This window comes from Leguminivora glycinivorella, chromosome Z (genome assembly GCF_023078275.1).
Source record: "Leguminivora glycinivorella isolate SPB_JAAS2020 chromosome Z, LegGlyc_1.1, whole genome shotgun sequence".
Classification (NCBI taxonomy): domain Eukaryota; kingdom Metazoa; phylum Arthropoda; class Insecta; order Lepidoptera; family Tortricidae; genus Leguminivora; species Leguminivora glycinivorella.
In genome coordinates this window covers 54,031,834-54,053,728 of record NC_062998.1, presented here as the reverse complement: position 1 = coordinate 54,053,728, position 21,895 = coordinate 54,031,834, and the positions used below count along the sequence as shown (strand labels likewise).

Genomic DNA, 21,895 nt, shown 5'->3' with positions numbered 1-21,895 from the left:
CTTAAAAAAATGGGGATGCCGTAAAAAAAAAACATCAAACACCGTTTGTTTTCTATTTCCTATGCTTCATGGCTGTTATTATTATCTCATTTTCGTACTCTTTTCATGTCTGTGGTCGTAAAAAAATAATTAGCACAGACTCAAAATGAAACTGGCTGGCAGCCCCGAAAACGCGCTTCATTTGATTTGAAATTTGTTGCACTTGTTGCTTGCTGCTGGGCTGCTGGCCCATGGCGTCTAACTTTACAGCAAATGCAATTATCTAATTTTAAATTAATATTTCAGAAATATTTATACTTATACGAAGAGTTTACATGTAATGTCATAATAGAATTCTTAGAGTAATATCATATCATAAATTTTGAATAGTGTACATTTAGGAATAACTTCAAAACAAAATTTATTTTATTAAATAAGGCTTCGTCTATCTTATATTTATTATTTACTCAAGAAAGTTATTTTTTTAATTCGCCTTTGAAGTTCCTCAGAAAATAAACAAATTATTTTTACCGGTCTGGTTGGTCTACATGAGAGGGCATTGTTTGGGCTGGTGTCTCTCTCGAACTTATTGACAATGTCAACATCATTCAGTGACGTCATCGCTGTCATAAATTGGGGATACCAGTCAATATTCAAAGTTATTAGCAAATCTACTAATACCCAATGAGGAGGCACACTGGCATGTCACTGTCATTCATATGTGAGAGAGAGAAAAAATACCTTCTTCTCGCTCTCACATATGAAATTCTTTATCTGTCACCTTTGAGTGTGCCTCGTCATTGAAGGTTTTTTTAATTATGCAAATCTTTGATTTATTGGCATCAAAATAATTACATTATAATTATTAACCAATTCTTTAAAATATGCCAAAGCCCTAGTCTGAACTGAATGTAATACTAAAAAATCTTAAAATTCATAATCTTAAAAAAAAATTGGTTGTCTGTAAAGTCGGTTTACGGACGGTAGTTTAACGTGATAACGTCAAACATTACAGTAGTATAGACAGGGGCGGTCAGAGTATAGCAAAAGGGGCCCGATTCTGGGACTTTTTTCACGTTTTTTTATTTATTTATTTATTTATTAAAAATACACAAAAGTTAACAGTATTTCACCAAAGCACTTATGTGGTAATATAATTATGTACATGTTAAATTGACATAAATAAAAGCAAACACACTTAAAAGTTAAACTATGGTTATTACATTAATCACCTAAGGAGTGTAGAGTCTATGAACCTTAAGACTTTTTTCTGTAAAACACACCAACACTATCAGCAAATATGTCAATATCGTCTGTCTCCAACATGATGCGGTTAAGAGCAGCTCGGGCTCGAGCGGTGCGCCGGGCCGCCGCGAACAGGCGCCGCCGCCGCCGTCTCCAACATGATGCGGTTAAGAGCAGCCGGCACCGCGCCCGGCGGCACCGCGCCCGGCATGCACAACCATCACATTCGCTCTTGGCACTTGCAGCCCCATTCTCTCAAGCACAGATGCGTCATCTACTCTATGGTGAAACAGTTGGCGGTAATGCATAATATGCAGCAGTTTCCGTCTGGTTTCTAAAGTTTGAAGACCAACCATTCCTGTTACGAATAGAGATGGATACATATATGGGTAATATCCGTACAGTCGTTTGTAAATGTGCCTACAGAACTTCCTCTGCACTCTTTCTAGCATAGTGTTTTGTTCTTATAATTCATAATTCTTTATTGCAAACCATGGTTACAGTACAGGTATTGAATGTAGTATGATGTCTCACATGGACCCTGCAAGGGCACAGCATATAATAACTTATCATTAAATTTAATTATTATTATTTAAAAAAAAGAATAAATTAAACATTGAAAACATATATATATAGGTAAAAATATATTAATCCATAAAATTTCTCATAAAATAAAATAGTAGTCTCAAATAAATAATTAATTATTGTGAGTTTCATATTTCAAATTTAATAATAATTGGAAGTAGGTAGGTGTAAGTTAATCAATCAATAGAAGGTGTCTCCAACGTCGTCATCAAAAAAATCTTTTAATTTGTAGTAACACTTATTTATCAGGAAGTCTTTCAACATCTTATTAAATTTCTTGTTGTTTTCTTGACCTTTAATATTATCTTGAAGGTGGTTATAAATTTTAACCGCCATGACATTTGGACTTGCACTATGGAGTTTGAGGTTAGAGGTTGACGGCAAAGCTAAATTATATTTGTACCTTGTTTCGAAGCGTCGTGGCTGATCTACTAACTTTGTAATTAGAAAGAATGCATTAAAATAAGCATCTTTTATAAATTAAAGTTTTTTTTTAAACCTAATTTAGGAGTTAGAGTGGTGCAAAGTTGCAAAATTTTCCCGTAGCATTACTAAGGCGCCAGAGACAGAAAACGATATCGACGGAGCCCCGCTTATTACAGAAACTGCACAGAATAGGAGCCTTCGGCCGTTTGAAGATACCTAACGAACCTAACCTATAATACCTATATAAAAGTCGTCATTTTGTATCCTAGACCGTTTGCGAGACACGCGTTAATTTTATTAAAGTGCTAGTGCCATTTACTAATCTTAGAACCCTAATATCTCAGTAAATATTAATGGAGAAGAAAAAGTTTATATAACAAAACATCCTTATTTAAACGTGTTCTATATGATTTATCAATATTCACATAGGTTATAAAATCATCGTAAATTTATTAAGTCTCTGGCGCCTTAGTAAATACTATGGGAAAATTCGCAACTTCGTACTGCTCTAACTCCTAAATAAGTAGGTTTTTCAAACAACTTCATTCTATAAAAGATGCTTATTTTAATGCAATCTTTCATGTTTTTAAATTACAAACACTCAAAAATAATAAACACGGGCGCGCCATCTGTCGCAGCTGTGGTGCTTTACTCAGGCCACACGCTACAACCATACCGAGCGCATCGATCAGCCGCTTAGATCCTACGCGCGCCAATAGATGGCGCTTAAGCTATATTGGGAAACGGGACAATGACGTCATCTTTTTCGTGCATGCTGCCCGTAGTAACGAGTTATTAGACGTTATCACGTCAAAAAATCATCGTAAATTTATTAAGTCTCTGGCGCCTTAGTAAATACTATGGGAAAATTCGCAACTTCGTACTGCTCTAACTCCTAAATAAGTAGGTTTTTCAAACAACTTCATTCTATAAAAGATGCTTATTTTAATGCAATTTCTTTCATGTTTTTAAATTACAAACACTCAAAAATAATAAACACGGGCGCGCCATCTGTCGCAGCTGTGGTGCTTTACTCAGGCCACACGCTACAACCATACCGAGCGCATCGATCAGCCGCTTAGTTCCTACGCGCGCCAATAGATGGCGCTTAAGCTATATTGGGAAACGGGACAATGACGTCATCTTTTTCGTGCATGCTGCCCGTAGTAACGAGTTATTAGACGTTATCACGTCAAAAATTGTATGCAAATTGACAGTTCAAACTGACACTGACAGATCTGTCAGTGTCAGTTTGCATACAATTTTTTTTAAGATTATGAAAATTAAGACTCGTCTGTTGCCGGCCATAAAGTTAGGTAATTTAGGCTCCCCACAGACAGTCTTAAAAATTCATAATCTTAAAAAAAACTTGTATGCAATCTGACAGTTCAAACTGACACTGACAAGACACTGACAGATCTGAACTGTCAGATTGCATACAAGTTTTTTTTAAGATTATGAATTTTTAAGACTGTCTGTGGGGAGCCATACAGATAAAAATATTACTACTATGGCTCCCCACAGACAGTCTTAAAAATTCATAATCTTAAAAAAAACTTGTATGCAATCTGACAGTTCAGATCTGTCAGTGTCTTGTCAGTGTCAGTTTGAACTGTCAGATTGCATACAAGTTTTTTTTAAGATTATGAATTTTTAAGACTGTCTGTGGGGAGCCTATGGTAACCTCTTTAAGGCTCCCCACAGACAGTCTTAAGCTGAGTTTAGACATGCAAGTTATTGCTGCAAGTTTTGAGACAGAAGTATATGCTAGAAAGAGATGCAGATATTTGCCACTCACTCTTACCTATAGTTGCGTCTCAAAACTTGCAGCAATAACTTGCTGGTCTAAACTCAGCTTTAAAAATTCATAATCTTAAAAAAAATTTGTATGCAATTGACACTGACAGATCTGTCAGTGTCTTGTCAGTGTCAGTTTGAACTGTCAGATTGCATACAAGTTTTTTTTAAGATTATGAATTTTTAAGATTGTCTGTGGGGAGCCTAACACTGGCTACACGTGCGAGTGGGACACCACGACACCAGCCCAAACAATGCCCTCTCATGTGAACCGCTTTCGTTAGTTTGATACAAACGCCTTTCTGGAGTTTCTGGCTCAGTAATAAGGTTTAATTTAGTATGGCAAAAAATGTGATTGCGCTGTCCCCTTTAAAAGTCCCTGGTGTGTGCAAACATGGTGCAAACTGGTGCAAACCCCGAAGCTAAACTGGAAGCCGGCTGCACCGATTGCATTTGCATTCTGAACAGTATACTCAAGTTCGCATCGCAATATTTGCAGAGCATCAGGCACCTCATTTCGAGAATTTTCCGCCAACCCCAAGATGAAGCAGTAAGTGATTTACTATTGTTCAATTGCTCTTCATTTGTTTTCCATCAAAACAAATATTGATGATGTTGTTTTGTTATTTTGTTCCATGCATAGCGAATGTAAAAAATGTACTTATTTGCAATGCACAATTAAGATTATAGATTTTATGTACTAATCATTGTGAAAGTATTGTATTACGCTGTGTGTAGAATACTTCCTGTGGGGTCAAAACAAAACACGTGCCTTAGAGCATCAGGCACCTCATTTCGAGAATTTTCCGCCAACCCCAAGATGAAGCAGTAAGTGATTTACTATTGTTCAATTGCTCTTCATTTGTTTTCCATCAAAACAAATATTGATGATGTTGTTTTGTTATTTTGTTCCATGCATAGCGAATGTAAAAAATGTACTTATTTGCAATGCACAATTAAGATTATAGATTTTATGTACTAATCATTGTGAAAGTATTGTATTACGCTGTGTGTAGAATACTTCCTGTGGGGTCAAAACAAAACACGTGCCTTAGTCATAGTACTTTTCTCTTCTTAAGAAATCGTCAAGTCGTAGGTAGTTTCCTTTACCGCAGGGCGAAGTAGGCTTGTGTCGTTCACGAACTATGAACTGTTAGGAATAAAATCCCATCAATGACCGAAATGAACTGAATCTTTCCGTGCTCTGAGAATCGGTCTTTGCTCATTTAGTTCAGTATAGGATCGGCGAGCGCGAGCGGTTTGGATCGAGAACGAATGTGTGACTGCGCCGACCGAGAGCGAGAGCTACTTAGCAGAGCAACAAAAAAGTCAAGTTTTCATATTAAACTTCGGTTACTTACAACCTTTCGGCCCGGAATGTTACTATCTGTGGACTATTTGTGTAATTTTGACACTATTCGGTCCCATTCGTTCTGATTTTTCCGACCGCAGTGATCGCTGGTCTGGCTGAACTAAATGAGCAAAAGACCTAAAAGAGCGAACTAGTTCATGGGAGCGATTGAACGAGATCGGAGCGCTCCGATCAACGAACGAAACGGCACAAGCCTAGGGCGAAGGTATTGTATGAAAGTACCTATTTTCTTTGGTTTCCGTGTTCAGAATAAACAGTATTATGTAGCCACTCAGTTGCTTATGGTAGAAATTTTAGAGCAATTGAGTGGGTAGGTACAGTCAACCAATTGGAACCCTAGGCCACTCTACAACCATGTCAAAATGACAAGCGGTAAGAGATTTCTTACAATCTGAATTATAACGTCACTATGACATAGTTCTACAGTGGCCTAGGGTTCCAATGGGTTGACTGTACAGAAACAAGTAGTTGTTTGTGCCTTATAACAACTAAACTCTCATTAAGTGTTTTAAATGATTCACGGTTAGTTTCATAAGACTTACATTGACTGGGATATAAACCGTGATTACCTTTTTAATTTTTATTGAGGTCCCGATATTTCAACACAGTTGTTGCATGCATCATGATCATGGGAAACCCAAAATAAAAATCAAAAAGGTAATCACGGTTTATATCCCGGTTAATATAGGTCTTAGAAACTCTCATTCTTTACATTTGCTATAATAATTTTCTAAACGGGAAAGATTATAGCATTGTTGGCATTAATTTTGATTAAAATACCATATTTATTGCCTGGAAAGAAAGAAACAAAACTTGATGAGTGGTGTACAGTCATTGGCAATAATATTGTACAGTCACTGGCCTAAATAAGTGATGATTTCTGTACCTTGTCACATTATACCTTGTCTCATATGAATGTCTGCATAGTGAGTATTACAACTGCCAGTGTGAGAACATTGAGGTTGTATTAGAGTACAAGTATTTGGGTTTATTAATAGATCACAACTTTTCTTGGAGCAATCATATAAATAAATTATGTGAAAAATTAAGACTAGTGCTAGTAAAACTTACACAGTTAAAATATGTATTGGATAGGGCCACAATGTACAGTGTATTACGCGCTGGCTAACTCCCTGCTTTCGTATGGACTGGCATGCTATGGAAGGACATTTAAAACCTATCTCGACAGGGTACAGATACGCTTTATGAAGCTATTAGTGGATAGCAAAACTAAAATGCGGTGTAAAAAAGGTGACTATGAGGAATTATTTGTGGAGTGTCGTATGCTGCCGGTTCATGAGGAGGTAGGGATGTTGCTGGCCTTAGATCACTTCAACAATGATGAATTTAAAATCTACAAAAATAATTCTATATTAACAAGAAATAGTACTAAAAACGTATTACTAATCCCGTCGTGTGGTTATAATTATTATGGAAAAAGAAGTAGGAAGTACTTAATCCCCAAATTGTATAATGAGTTGCCTAATAATATAAAGGAATGTAAGTCACTGTGTATGTTTAAAATTAAAATGAAAAACTTTCTCTTAGAAAAACTAAAGTTGAAATTACTGTAAAATGTAAATCAAAGCTGTACCTAGAATTTATCCACTTAGATAGTTATTTTCATAGATAATTTGAAGTTAAAACTTTCTGTAAGCAATACATCAAAACTGTACCTAGCATAAACTTACTTAGATAGTTCTACCCACTTAGATTATGTAAGGGAGTCCCCTCTGCCAACAAACTGTCCTGCAGTTTGGCAGAAGATTTAATGTTATTAAAAAAGGGTTTATTTTGAGAATAAACGATTTATTATTATTATTATTTTTTTTTATTAACATATTGTCTGAAATGTCATATGAAGCTGTCAAATGATTAAAAGTGACAAGGTACAGAAATCATCACTTATTTTCGCGGGTGACTGTACAGAAAGAAGGCTCCATAAATATCTGATATACTCTTATGGCCCTAATGACTGTTACATTGCTCGCCTGATGCTTTAGTGCATTTTCACATCCGATCCGATATCGTATCGTATCGTATATAGGACCGATATCCCATACATTTAAGCTGCCATATTTGATTTTTGCTATTGAAATCCTTCTGAAATTCTGAAATTCCACATTGAGCGTGGCCCGACACGATCTTGGCCGGTTTTTTTCAAATAGTAATAGTACAGCATAAATGTATGATTGCGGAGGCCGTGCGAAACTTCATGGATGAGAATTTTGTCAGAGAAAGCAAAGCTGAGTTCTACAATACAATATGTACAGTCGCCATCAGATATATAAGAGCGCCCGAGGTACTCAAAAATATCTGAACACGCCTCTATTGCCTAGGCGTTAGAGGCGTGTTCAGATATTTTTGAGTACCTCGGGCGCTCTTATATATCTGATGGCGACTGTACCTACATGTGAATCCAAGAATTGAAATTTCTGCCAAGGCAAATATTAAAGTAGGTATAGGTACACTACCGTCAAAAAGTTTAAGACCAAACACAATGTTCAGTGTCATTGTTATAAAAATCTTCTAAAAATCATCAAACTAAATTTGTAATCAATAGAAAACAACGTAATCTTATTATATTGATCGGCAACCCATTTGTTCTGCAAGAAGACAACAATCCCAAACACTCAGCAAAGATCTGTAGAAGCTACACAGTCAATAAAGAACGCCAAGGTGTGTTAAAAAATATGATTTGGCCACCGCAATCCCCAGACCTTAACCCGATCGAACTTTTATGGGATGAACTCGACCGTAGAGTCCGAAGACAATGTCCGACATCTGCAACAGCTCTATGGGAGATACTATGGGAATACGAGTGGAAATCCATTAGCCAAGAAACGCTACACAAACTTATAGCAAGAATGCCAAGAATCTGCTCGGAAGTGAAAAAGCGTCGAGGAGGATTTTTCGATGAGAAAAACGTTTAGCTTTTATTTCTTATTATGATCCCTTTTTAAAAATTGTTATACGCTTTATTTTGTCGGTTGTAGGTACTGAAAAGTAATATTCTCATAGGAACTTCATGAAATGTTGATTATTTGTATATATCGTGTTTGGTCTTAAACTTTTTGACGGTAGTGTACTTCTCCCAAAAAATGCAAGGAAAATAAAACAAATTTTTTTTTACACATTGGCTGTATGACATTCATTCCTTAGTTGACATATCTGAACGAACCTGAAACCACTTCAAATTGCGCAAAATAAAATCATAAAAATGCTTTTCCATTACGATTATCTAACACCTAGTAAACAAAACAAAGAAACAAATGGTTGGATTTGAATATGACCATGAAGACAAACTTCCCGTTCTATTTGTGCTGCTATGAAGTAAACGTGTCCGAGTATATTAGGGTTTAAATATTTTACATGTTAGTCTCAGCTTCCAAGCCGACCAAACGTTACGACGATAAAATTGTGTTGCGACCAATTTAATTTCAGCCCTTAAGTAACATATACCTATCCACACAAATTCTTCTAATGCTAAAGTTCCAATAAGGACGTTTTCACCTGAAATTTTAATAGAAATTCGTCCTTATTGTAAATGAAGCATAAGAACCCTTCTATATTATAAAGCTAAATTCATAAGGCACTGGTCCCAACAAAAGCGAGTAAGGCTCTTCAACTTCAAGACTAAGTATCGGCAATAAAAACGAACAATAGTTATTTGTTATACAAGGGGGCAAAGTTGTATTTTAACGCAGAGTGTGGAAGACACGCGATGACAGCGCGAGCGAGTTATATGTTGCTCTCTCTTTTATTTACATGGGAGCGACTATCTGTTGTTCTTTTCTCTTGCAGATAGCTCATACTTACATGAGCTTACTTGCTTTTGGTGGGACCACTGCCTAAAATGTAGACTACACAGTACATATTCATAAAACAGGTGCGTGTACTTTTCAAGGGGAGTACGCTACCAATTGGATCAGTTAGAACTGACCTTATGTGGGAGTCGATTGGCGATTGGCATAATAGTATCACACCGCAGACACTGGCGATCAAATATATGAAAGAGGACCGTTCCTAGCACACAGTCTAAGCTCGTGTAGGTGAACGTGTACTATAATAGTACACGTTCACCTACACGAGCTTAGACTGTGTGCTAGTGCACACAGTCTAAGCTCGTGTAGGTGAACGTGTACTATAATAGTACACGTTCACCTACACGAGCTTAGACTGTGTGCTAGGGCTAGACTAGTGCTCATACAAGCATAATAATTATGCTTGTATGAGTGACATATGACAGGTCGACAGTTCGCGTTTTTGACAGGCGGTAACTGTGAGGTAACACTTTCAGAGGGGAGCGGGAGTGGCCATACTGTACGATAGTACTCTTTATTATACTGTGATAGTACTTGACGCCACAACCGAATGTCTTCTTTTGGCTTGATTGTTGGTCAGTTCAGTCAGGTCAAGATTTTTGTCAGTGTTGATAATTTTAATTTGTATCACTATTAAATGAAAACCAGACGAAATATTAGGTCGCTTTTCATTTACAAAACATCTCTAAATAGGAAAATTTGAAGGCATTACGGAAAAATATCTCGATATCAAGCGCGGCTGGGAAGCACTCAGACGGAAGCAAATCCTTTCACTATTCAATACTTTATCTCGCCTGGGACCCGGAGTTGATATTTAGGCCTCGTACATACATATTAGGTATGATTGTGACATGAGGTCGGCTTAAATTCCCTTTGACCTTTGATGTGTTTAGATTAAATCAAATTAAAAGGGATGTGGGCATGAACAAAGGACTGAAACAGAATTTAGATGTTTTTATTTTTGTGTCCGCAGATTATGATTTTTAAGCAGAAAATTTTGCATACACTCGTGTGGGTGACCTCCTTTAAACGCCTGTTGCATAAAATACTATTAATAACTCGATAACCGCAAGAGTTAATACGCTAGTTTCTTAAAGAAATTAATTGTATTTGATCTAAAGAACCATCCCTTAAAGTTAACGGAATTCAATAAAAACAGTGTGTATAAGTAGGTAACTATATCGTCGCCTAACACCGAGAGTACAAGCTTTGCTTAGTTTGGGGTTAGGTTGATCTGTGTAAGGTGTCCCCCAATATTTATCCATACCTACTTACTCGTACCTACTATTATTACCATACCAATTAATGGCGGGGCACATGATTATATTAGCCTTAAATCAATTTGGTGCTGTCTGTGTTGACCGGCGGCGGGCACACGGTACGGGGGTGAATTTAAAAATCCGACGTTAAGTTATGTTTCGGTCGATATAAAAAAAACTAGGAGATTTTGCAGCACCATCCCACTCCCCTCCCACAGTTATTAGTTTTTGCGTCGGGGGTTAAAAAAGGCTATTTATTTGGTAAGGAACCCTGAATCACTAAGCTAGTAAGCTTCGGTATTAATAAATTAATAAATATTATAGGACATTTTTACTGATAGACCGAGTCCCACGGTAAGCTCAAGAAGGCTTGTGATGTCGGTAGTCGGTACTCAAACAACGATATAAATATTATAAATTATGTATGCTTAGACACGGATCCGTGCGTGGGAATTTTAATCTATTGTTAAGGTCACTATTTCAATGATCAAAATTGACGGGCCGCATACGAGGGGTTAAATTACAGTTTTCACTAAAATTAAAAATGTAATTTGAATTTCAATTAGAAATTGCATTTTGTAACTTTGATTGGCAATGCATTTTGATACTTTTTTGGTTAGTAATATAATAATAATAAACAAGTTTACATAACGTCAATTACTGTATGTAATTCTAATTAGGTAGATGTGGTGTCAATTAAAAATTACCAAGTAATTTAAATGACACCTAATTCTATCATCATGGTAGTTTTTTTACAAGGAATGAGGAGGCACACTGACATTTTATCCCGCCAGGCGGCGCCTGTGCAAGTGTCTGGGCATGTCACTGTCATTCATATATGTGAAAGAGAAAAACAACATATTTTCTCGCTCTCACGTATGAAATTCTTTATCTGTGCAATGGACTAATAGGGTGCCGTCGCGCCATCTGTCATAACCTTTGAGTGTGCCTCCTCATTGCATTAACTGTAATTCAATTACAAAGGCCGTAGCAGGATAAGGGAACAAAAAATGCCCTTTATGATTAGGAACTGTTTTTAGGGTTCCGTAGTCAACTAGGAACCTTTATAGTTTCGCCATTTCTGTCTGTCCGTCCGTCCGTCCGTCCGTCCGTCCGTCCGTCCGTCCGCGGATAATCTCAGTAACCGTTAGCACTAGAAAGCTGAAATTTGGTACCAATATGTATATCAATCACGCCAACAAAGTGCAAAAATAAAAACTGGAAAAAAATGTTTTATTAGGGTACCCCCCCTACATGTAAAGTGGGGGTTGATATTTTTTTTCATTCCAACCCCAACGTGTGATATATTGTTGGATAGGTATTTAAAAATGAATAAGGGTTTGCAAAGATCGTTTTTTGATAATATTAATATTTTCGGAAATAATCGCTCCTAAAGGAAAAAAAAGTGCGTCCCCCCCCTCTAACTTTTGAACCATAAGTTTAAAAAATATGAAAAAAATCACAAAAGTAGAACTTTATAAGGACTTTCTAGGAAAATTATTTTGAACTTGATAGGTTCAGTAGTTTTTGAGAAAAATACGGAAAACTACGGAACCCTACACTGAGCGTGGCCCGACACGCTCTTGGCCGGTTTTTTTTTTCTATAGTTACTTACACTTAGTAGTACGATTGTGCAAAGTTTTGTTGAAAAATTCCCAGTGGTTCAGCCAGCAGAAAAAAACCAAATTCATGAAATACGATCTTTCTATAAAATTAATTAAATTTAGTCTACCCGTGACCACGGACGTAATATCATCTCCGAAACGTCGGGTTAAATATAAAACGTAAGTTTTACACGATTAAGTCCCGTTTTATTTTAATAATATGAGTGAAGATCGTGTTAGTTTAAATCAATATAAAATTATTTAACTTAATCATACAATCTTTTTTTTTTTTTTTTTTTTTTTTTCATTTTGGTTAATTAAATAGTACTTATAACCTGGAAGAAAATTGAGTCTCGAACTATAATATTTACTGCAAAAAGTACGTAGGTCAACATTTCAAAAAATTTTTTTTTAGTTTTGTAGGAGCGACCACTCTAAAAAAGCCTTATTTAGTGATATGTCAGTCATATAAGTTTCACAGTTAAAAATCGAAAAGCAACAGTGTCAAAACTAAAAAAAAATAATGTTGGTTGGATTATGTTACATTTAGTTATTAAAAATATATTTTCTCTGTGAATGTTTAAAAATATTTTATTATACCAGTGTTGGGAACACTGGTAGTAAATAAAAATAACACGCTTGCGAACATATCTGTTTCCATATCATAGGTCTACAGGGGTCATTGTCGCGCTAATGCTAATACTATCGATTAATAGGGTGACGAAAGGGTTGAATAGTAACAATATCCCCCAATATTGAAGGGTCCAGAGGTGCTTATAGACCTAGTTTAATTAGGTGGTCATAGCGCTGGTGACCTAGCGGTAAGAGCGTGCGAACTTATGTGCGTAATGTCGTTTGATATTTGCCAGTCGCTTTTCGGTGAAGGAAAACATCGTGAGGAAACCGGACTAATTCCAATAAGGCTCAGTTACCCTTCGGGTTTAAAGGTCAGATGGCAGTCGCTTAAAAGTCGGTTAAAAACTATTGCCTAGTGCATTTGTCAAAGTGGACCCCAGGCTCCCATGAGCCTTGGAAAATGCCGGGATAACGCAAGGAGGATGATGATGATCATTTCACTCCCATGCAAATAAAAGAGACACGGCGATATTGATAGATCACCGCTGGGCGAATAACTATAAACATCGCCGTGTCTCTTTTATTTGCACGGGAGTGATTATCTTTTGTTCGTTTTTATAGCCGATAGCTCATAGTTTACTGACTCGCAGTGGGACCAGTGCCTTAGGCTTTGCGCCCTCAACCTAACCTAATAGGACACGGGCATATATTCATTGATATTGATTGGCTAGCCAAAGTCTGATGAGTTTGCTGCTTAATGGAAAAAACCAAAGTCGCATGGTGCCAAGTCAGGACTGTCAGGTGGATGGTCCAATAATATATTGACAGGTACCAAATAGGTAGTAAATATTGACTAAGATATCAATTAGTAGTATTGTCTCGAACGGGTTACCCTCATCTGGCAGAATAATTTTAGTCCGAAACACACTTCACATAACAGGTTTCGCAGAAACACTTTCGCTCGAATAGTAATTTTGCAGAAAACTTAGTTGGCATTATTACTACCACGCATAAGATACATTTGGCAGAATATTGTGTTTCAGAACATTACTTTGGTCGACTTTGGTTTAGCATAATTGTATGTACCATAATAATCTTATAGCATAATATTACATTAGCAGAATTGTTACTCGCTATCAGAAAAGAAAAACTGCCCCAGAGTCAACGTTAGGTACGACGACGAACGAAGCGAGGAGAAGTGTTAGGTATCTTGCATCCCCAACACATCCAACTCGCTATCAAATAGCAAATAACAACTTTATGCCGCCTAAATATTATGCACAAATATTATCTGCAAATGTATTGTTCGACTAGAAGACTATTATGCTCATCACCATTATGACAACAGACAATTCGGTATTACAAAAATCTGTAAAATGATTTGTGCCAAAGCATATTCTGCGTAAGGTGTTTCTGCCAAACTTGACTTCTGCCAAGAACTATTATACGAATCAAATATATGCGTAAAAAGTTTCTGCCAGATAATAGTGAACCGTCTAGAACTATGTAAACCAAAAATGGTCCAGACATCCTGACGTCAGAATGTCTGGCCACTTTATTCGCTCGATTTTTCGATATCAGTGAAGGTACCAAATATATGTACTCAGGTACCAAATAGTATCAAATAGGTACTAAATTTCAGTATGTACTAAACATCAAATATCTGTAGTGGTCCAGGGGTCCTGACGCTCACCAACTATCCACAGGGTACAAAGTTTTCTAACACTTAAATGGTTCGATATAATTCTTCCAATATTTTGTTCGGACATCTCCAGGGTTTCAGCTAATTGTTTATAATTGATTCGTCTATCTTTGGTTATAGCTTTTCTCACAAGTTCAATGTTTTTTTCGGTCACGATTTCTGTCGGCCGGCCTTTTTTTTTTATACTACGTCGGTGGCAAACAAGCATACGGCCCGCCTGATGTAAAGCGGTCACCGTAACCTATGGACGCCTGCAACTCAAACAGTTTCACAAGCGCGTTGCCACCCTATTAGAAACTTGTACACTCCCTTTTGCCTGAACGAGGATCGTCTTCTAAATTAAACAGCCCACGCTTGAAATTTAAATACCATCTTTTAATGGTTGTTAAGGACGGACAATTCTCGCAAAACACTTTTTCATTTTTTCCTCACACTGCTTAGTAGATAATCCGCGACGAAAGTTATAAAATATAATAGCGCGATATCCGACAGTTGGGAACGACTCCATAGTGACGTATTCAAAAAATCACTAATTAAATTGCGTCAACAGTTAACAGTTTATATTTTGTACTTAAGACTACACAATGAGAGTACTTTGTAGAAACGTAAACATATCAACGCTGCGTTATGTTCAAGTGCTTTACGACAAGACTCAAGCTGACGCAAACGGACGTCCGCGTAGTATGTTCCTATACTACGCGGACGTCCGTCGTAAATCGACCGCGGAGGGGATCTGGACAATGAAATTACACATAATCGTGCAAACTATCGGTCGACGGACGTGGACGTGGCCTTGAGCGCTTGGACGTCCGATCGAAATCTGGCTCGCTGGATGTTTTGTTCCGTGCACACTGATCGGTCGCGGTCGCGGTCGATTTACGACGGACGTCCGCGTAGTATGTTCCTAGCTATATACACGTAACCGTGCAAACTATCGGTCGACGGACGTGGACATGGCCTTGAGCACATGGACGTCCGATCGAAATCTGGCTCGCTGGATGTTTTGTGACCGTGCACACTGATCGGTCGCGGTCGCGGTCGATTTACGACGGACGTCCGCGTAGTATGTTCCTAGCTTTATGCCGTGACCTACGTATGTGTACATTTTTTCATGAACTCGACTGTACACTCGGCGACAAATTCAACAAGTCTCGCCGGACTGCCGAGAACATTGTGCGCATCAGACTGTGCGCGCGATGCAACTGCGTTTTCAGTCGCTCGCAACTGTTGCACCGATAACTACGTTTATCGTTTGAACGGTCCTGGCCCGTAGCCGAGTGGCATTTCTGCGACGCCAGACGCCGCAGAAATGCAACCTATCTCTATCGCTCTTGCGTATTGGCGCGACAGAGCCAGACTGCATCTGCGGCGTTTGGCGTCGCAGAAATGCCATTCGGTTACGGTGCCTGATAGTGTCGCGTCTCGAACCAACCAAATCTTGGCATTAAAAAGGACGCAAATTTGAAAAATGTGGCGCTCACCAGCCAATTATCTTAACGCGTGTCTTTCTAATCCTTGACGTTGGCACTGGCAGAATCATCGATGAAAATAAAGGTTTAATTCCTTCAGGAAATTTTAATTTCGCGTCATTTTCAGTGCCACGATTTGTTCGAAACCTCGGGATGAACTGTAAATTCGTTATACGCGATATTATCCGTTTCCATAGTTTTATTTCATGCCAAGATTTGCCCGTCTATACTTGGCACTCTTGGCAGCAATTGGCCAGTTAGGTCTAAGTAACCGTTTTATAGGAAAGTAGCCACATGCGAGTGTTGACGTGTTATCTCGTCGGTGAAAGGAATTACGCATAATGTCGTCCCTTACACCTATGACTAGGACAACCACGCTCACCTTTACATTGTAAGTTTTTGTATTTTATTTATTCATTCAAAATATTTTTAGGGTTCCGTACCAAAAAGGTACAAACAGGAACCCTTATGGTGCGACTCTGTCCGTCTGTCTGTCCGTCTGTCACATTCCTAAATATCTCGAGAACTACTAATGCTATCAACTTGAAATTTGGAATAGTTATGAACATTGTAAACCTCTACAAATAGAAAGTATTTTTTTTTTTAATTTATGAATTTTAATTGTAGAAAATGGCCAAAATGAATGGGGGGCAAACTGTAAATTTCAAGTTACTAGATCAAGTGGGATATCGTTAGAAAGAGCGCAAATTGAACGTAAATAAACTATTTTTTATAATTTTTTTGTTGTGGAAAAAAAAAGAATTTTGAAGAAAAATGTAAAAAAAAATACCGTCCCCCCCCCCTTATCTCCGAAGTTTACCAACTAAAAATTATGAAAATTTCAGGAAACATTGGTTTTATGCTAAATATTACAGGAAAAATATAATCGTGTTTGTATCTTGGAAACTTTTTTTTAATTCACAAAAAACTTTTCATATTTTTACTTTCAAGTTACCCACCCTTGCGAATGTATATCGTACTTCAAATTAATACGAGACGTTACGTAAACCGTCTTCTTTCCAATAAAGTAAAAACTGTTTAAATCGGTTAACATTATAAAGAATTATCCCTGAAAAACCAACATAGTATACAGGTCGCGCAAATTAGTTAGCGAATTCACGAAGAGATGGCGCTATACACAATAATGCTCATTAGTACCTATACTTTTGTCTTCTAGTCAAGTCATTAGAGTTATATGAAAACATGAGATTATTTTAACTAGGTAGTTTGAAAGAAAGTTTGTACGGGACCCTCGGTGGGCGAGTCCGACTCGCACTTGGCCGGTTTTTTATTATTAATCAAACTTATATTATGTTTAATATTGTTCTCAAGCGAATGTTTTACACACTGTTTTACTTACCTTTCGCCATCTGTGTTTGTTTCAGCAAAACTAAGATATATTACCCACAATTTCATATTAAATTACCCATTCTTGGTATTTGAATTTGACTATTTTGACTGTACAGTCTCTATTTCATACACCGTGTTTTTTTGTTTTCCGTTAAATTCGACACGTAGCTCGGTCCATTATCAGCATACACCGGTTTCGCGGGGGCAAATCTGTACTGACGTTTAATAGTGCGAGGACACATTAAACTAATTTTATTATTTGATATCGATAAAAATGTCGCACAACCGTTGTGTAATTTCAAGAATTTGAATGAAGAAAAAAACTGCATACACAAAAATAAACTTTTTGAGGAATTAACTTTCTTTAATATTTAATATAATTTTCATAATATACAATCAAATTTTTTTCCACATTTTCGTGACATATGAATTTTACATTTCTTGCAAAAGTAAGTCGTACCTTTATCATCTATATCTGAATGATCAGGTTTCCAGGAAGATGAATGATCTTTTTTCTTGCGTGGCATTTTTAGCCGCCTTAAGAAACAAAAAGGTAGATTTAATTGATCGGAATGCAAAATAATATTGTTGTAGGTACTAGATGAATTATTCAACGATTCAATGGTTGTCAAAAGTGACTCGACACAGTCAATGTCAGATATCGGTTGTTTATAGTTGCGATAAGTATAAATGAAAGAGGTTTGCACATAGTTAAACGTATTCAAACTTAGCCATTAGTTTAGTTATGATAATGATGGTTAAAAATTTATTTTTATGGATGTCGATAAACTAAGTCGATATTTAATGAATCACTAGCACTGGTACATTTTTGCCCCCGCGAAACCGGTGTTTGATTATCAGGAACCACTCTGTGTATCACTTTTAGTTAAATTCGGAAAAAAATATTTTTTTCATCATTTTCATACATAATAAATGTATTTATTAGCAAAGCCCGGACGACGCGCGACGGGAGCAAAAATGCACTTTTCAATAGTGCTTTTATATCGAGATCCATACGAACAACTTTTGAATCAGAAATTTATTGATCTTTATTATAGATATCATCTTACACGTCATATTGTTACATAATGTGTAAGCTTATTATTTATTATTTCAGTAAACTAATTACATACTATAATAATCATCAATAATTGAAAAATATATATAAAAGAAATACTAATTGTTTATTACGAAAATTATATAAAGTAATGAAGAAAAAAAATACAAACAGCTCTTTTTAAAAGTGTTTACAATAGAGATGGGCCGAATATGGACTTTGTCGAATACGAATATTCGGCCGAACATTCGGTTCAGCTCTTACCGAACCGAACATTCGGCCGAATATTCGGTTAAGCCATATTTTTAAAGCGAATGTTAAGATTAAAACTATGAAATGATTGATAATGGTTATACATACTACAACTATGTTCTTATGATTTAGTGGATAACTAAAACTTAGTTAAAACAACTCTGAACTCTTCTCAACTCTTAAACTACGGTTTTTTAACTTTATTACAAAACTATTGTGTTTATATTTTGACGCATTTTTAGTAGTTCCTTAGAAAGCTACTAAAATAGGAGCTTATTATCCAATGGAATACGTAAGATCTTCATTAGTTATTTACTTTGTTTATTCGGTAAATATTCGGCAATGCAACCGAATTATTCGGCCGAATACGAACATTGAAAAACTTGCCGAATATGCCGAATACCGAATAGTTACCGAATATTCGGCCCATCTCTAGTTTACAACTACCAATATTTTTATTTATTTCGTAATGGTGGTCGAGTAAATCGTGCTTTTTATCGATATTTTAATGTATGCTATTGTTGTTTTTTCTGTAGTGTTAGTACTTTTTATTGTTTATTTTTGTTTTAATTGTTTAATTTTGGTGTGTATTGTAGCAAACAAATAAATGATTATCTTATCTTATCTTACATAAAATGTGTTTCCTCGCACTATTGAGATGTCAACACATAATTTCTCCAGTCATCCGGGCTTTGTTTATTAGCGTGTGAGACCCTTAAGAATAACATTCAAGTTAGTGTCAAGTGGTTGACGGCACATGTCAAAACAAATAACATTAGGAATTTTTAAAGGCTGACTTCCTATAAAGGTAATAATTTAAAATGGAAGAAAAGTGATTTCAGCGTTTTTGGATTTTCATACTTTAAAGGGGTTAAAATGGGGATAAAATGTATGGGAAACAAGTTTTATTTTAAACTATGGACTTGAAAGTTGGTAAAAAAGTAGTAGAGTGTGAAAGAAGAAAAGTAATTTCAGCGTTTTGGAAAAATCATCCTTTAGGGGGGTAAAATAGGGGATCAAAGTTTGTATGGGGATTAAGTTTTATTTTAAGCTATGGACTTGTAACTTGGTAAAAAGGTAGTGAAGTGTGAAAAAAGAAAAGTCATTTCAGCTTTTTGGGAAAATCATCCTTTAAGGGGGTAAAGGGGGTAATGAAACTTTGTATGATTTGACATACTTTCTGAATTTGAACTGAAACTTTGCCTGCGTAGTCCCTATTGTATTGGTGCCAATGCCAAGCTTGTAGTGACGCTAACCGCCGCGACGCGTGATGAATGGTACACGTAATGTACTTATTCTTCCTGAGCTGTGAACTCCTCTGTTTGGCACTCACTAGGATTTTTTTAAATATTCGGGACACCTTACATAGATCAACTTAGCCCCAAACTAAGCTGAGCTCGTACTATGGGTGCTAAGCGACGATATACGTATTAAATAGATAAATACATACATAGAAAACATCCATGGTTCAGGAACACATATCTGTGCTCATCAGCATCACACAAATAAATGGCCTTACCGGGATTCGAACCCAGGATTAGGCAGGGTCACTAGCACTACCGATACCGACTGAGCCAAACTGTTCAATCCGGTCATCCATTATGGAAGGATAGCTAAAGGGAGAGCAAAAAACTGAGCATCTGGCTTCCACAAAATATGTATATTGACAACTAATAGAAATGAGCTGAGAAATATTTACATATAAAATTTCAAAATACAAAACCACAAACAAAATTATAAAAAGGTATAAAAATGTAGTGCGGTGCGAAAAGGTTTTCCTTCGTATATTTTCCGGAAACGTTCGTATTTGTACTATTTGTCAAGCTAGTTCAGATAGTGTTACGTCTTGTACTGAGACACCATACGTATGCCTTTCAGATTCGAGGAGTTCCCTCGATTACTCCAGGATCCCATCATCAGAACTGGGTTCTGAGAAAAATGGGACCAATCTGTATTCATATACATTCAATATTTTTTTTTTAATCGGTCCAGTAACAACGGAGATATCGATGAACAAACATAAAAAAATGAAAAAAATAAATAAACATACAGACGAATTGAGAACCTCGCCTCAAATCTCTCAGATTTGAGGCGACGGTTAAAAAGTGACACATCATGAGCAGTTCCAATGCACCAAATGTCACTGTTCTGGACGTAAGTGCATGCTGTTCTTATAAAAATATGAAAGTCAGAATAACTGTGATAATTTCCGAAAATATTAATATTATCAAAAAACGATCTTAGTAAACCCTTATTCATTTTTAAATACCTATCCAAAAATATATCACACGTTGGGGTTGGAATGAAAAAAAAAAAACCGGCCAAGTGCGAGTCGGGCTCGCGCACAAAGGGTTCCGTAGCAGCAAACCAAAATTACAGTTAAATCAACCTATCTCAAAAACTATAAGAGATACTTTGATCAAACCAAAAATCGTTGAAAGAGTTAATTAGCATGCATCACCTCTATTTTTTTTAGAATTTTATACCCCGTAGTTATAAAAATAGAGGGGGGGGGACATACTTTTTACGACTTTGAGAGCTGATATCTCAAAAACCGTTCACTTTAAGAAAAATGTTTTTTAGAAAACTTTATATCATTTTAAAAGACCTTTCCATTGATACCCCACACGGGTATGTACATCGAAAAAAAAATTTTCATCCCTCAGTTACATGTATGGGGGGCCCCACCCCAATTCTTTTTTTTTTACTATTTAGTGTCATAATTTTGTAGCGGTTCATACAACACATATTCCCATCAAATTTCATCACTGTAGTACTTATAGTTTCCGAGTAAATCGGCTGTGACAGACGGACAGACGGACAGACGGACAGACGGACAGACGGACATGACGAAACTATAAGGGTTCCGTTTTTGCCATTTTGGCTACGGAACCCTAAAAAAAATCAGCCCCCACTTTACACTTTACACTAATAAAACATTTTTTTCCATTTTTCATTTTTGCACTTTGTTGACGTGATTGATATACATATTGTTACTAAATTTCAGCTTTCTAGTGCTTACGGTTACTGAGATTATCCGCGGACGGACGGACGGACGGACGGACGGATGGACAGACAGACATGGCGAAACTATAAGAGTTCCTAGTTGACTACGGAACCCTAAAAAACAGAAATCACTATTAAACTATTCTCTAATTTCAAGTTCCTAACTAAAATTTTCCTAATAAAAAAAACATATTGATCCCGCTACAAACTTTCACCCCTTTTTCCCTCTACTAGGGGTGTAAATTTTCATAATCGATTCTTATCTCTTCGAAATTTTGTTAATGCAATCTATACAAATTTCGACTTTCTAGCTTTCGTAGTTTCGGCTCAGCGGTGTTGGTTGTTGAATCAATCAATTAGGAAACCTGAATTTATATATGTACATGTAGACT

At 36.6% G+C, this 21,895-nt stretch overlaps 1 protein-coding gene across 1 annotated transcript in view; it reads left to right on the top strand.

Moving 5' to 3' along the window:
* Positions 1-4,820: 4,820 nt before the first annotated feature.
* Positions 4,821-21,895, top strand: part of LOC125240521 — a 35,033-nt gene continuing 17,958 nt past the window's right edge. Inside the window, exon 1 of the mRNA XM_048148414.1 lies at positions 4,821-4,860. Within this exon, the coding sequence (XP_048004371.1) occupies positions 4,853-4,860 (8 nt within the window). The 5' untranslated portion in view covers positions 4,821-4,852. The remainder of the gene's footprint in view (positions 4,861-21,895) is intronic.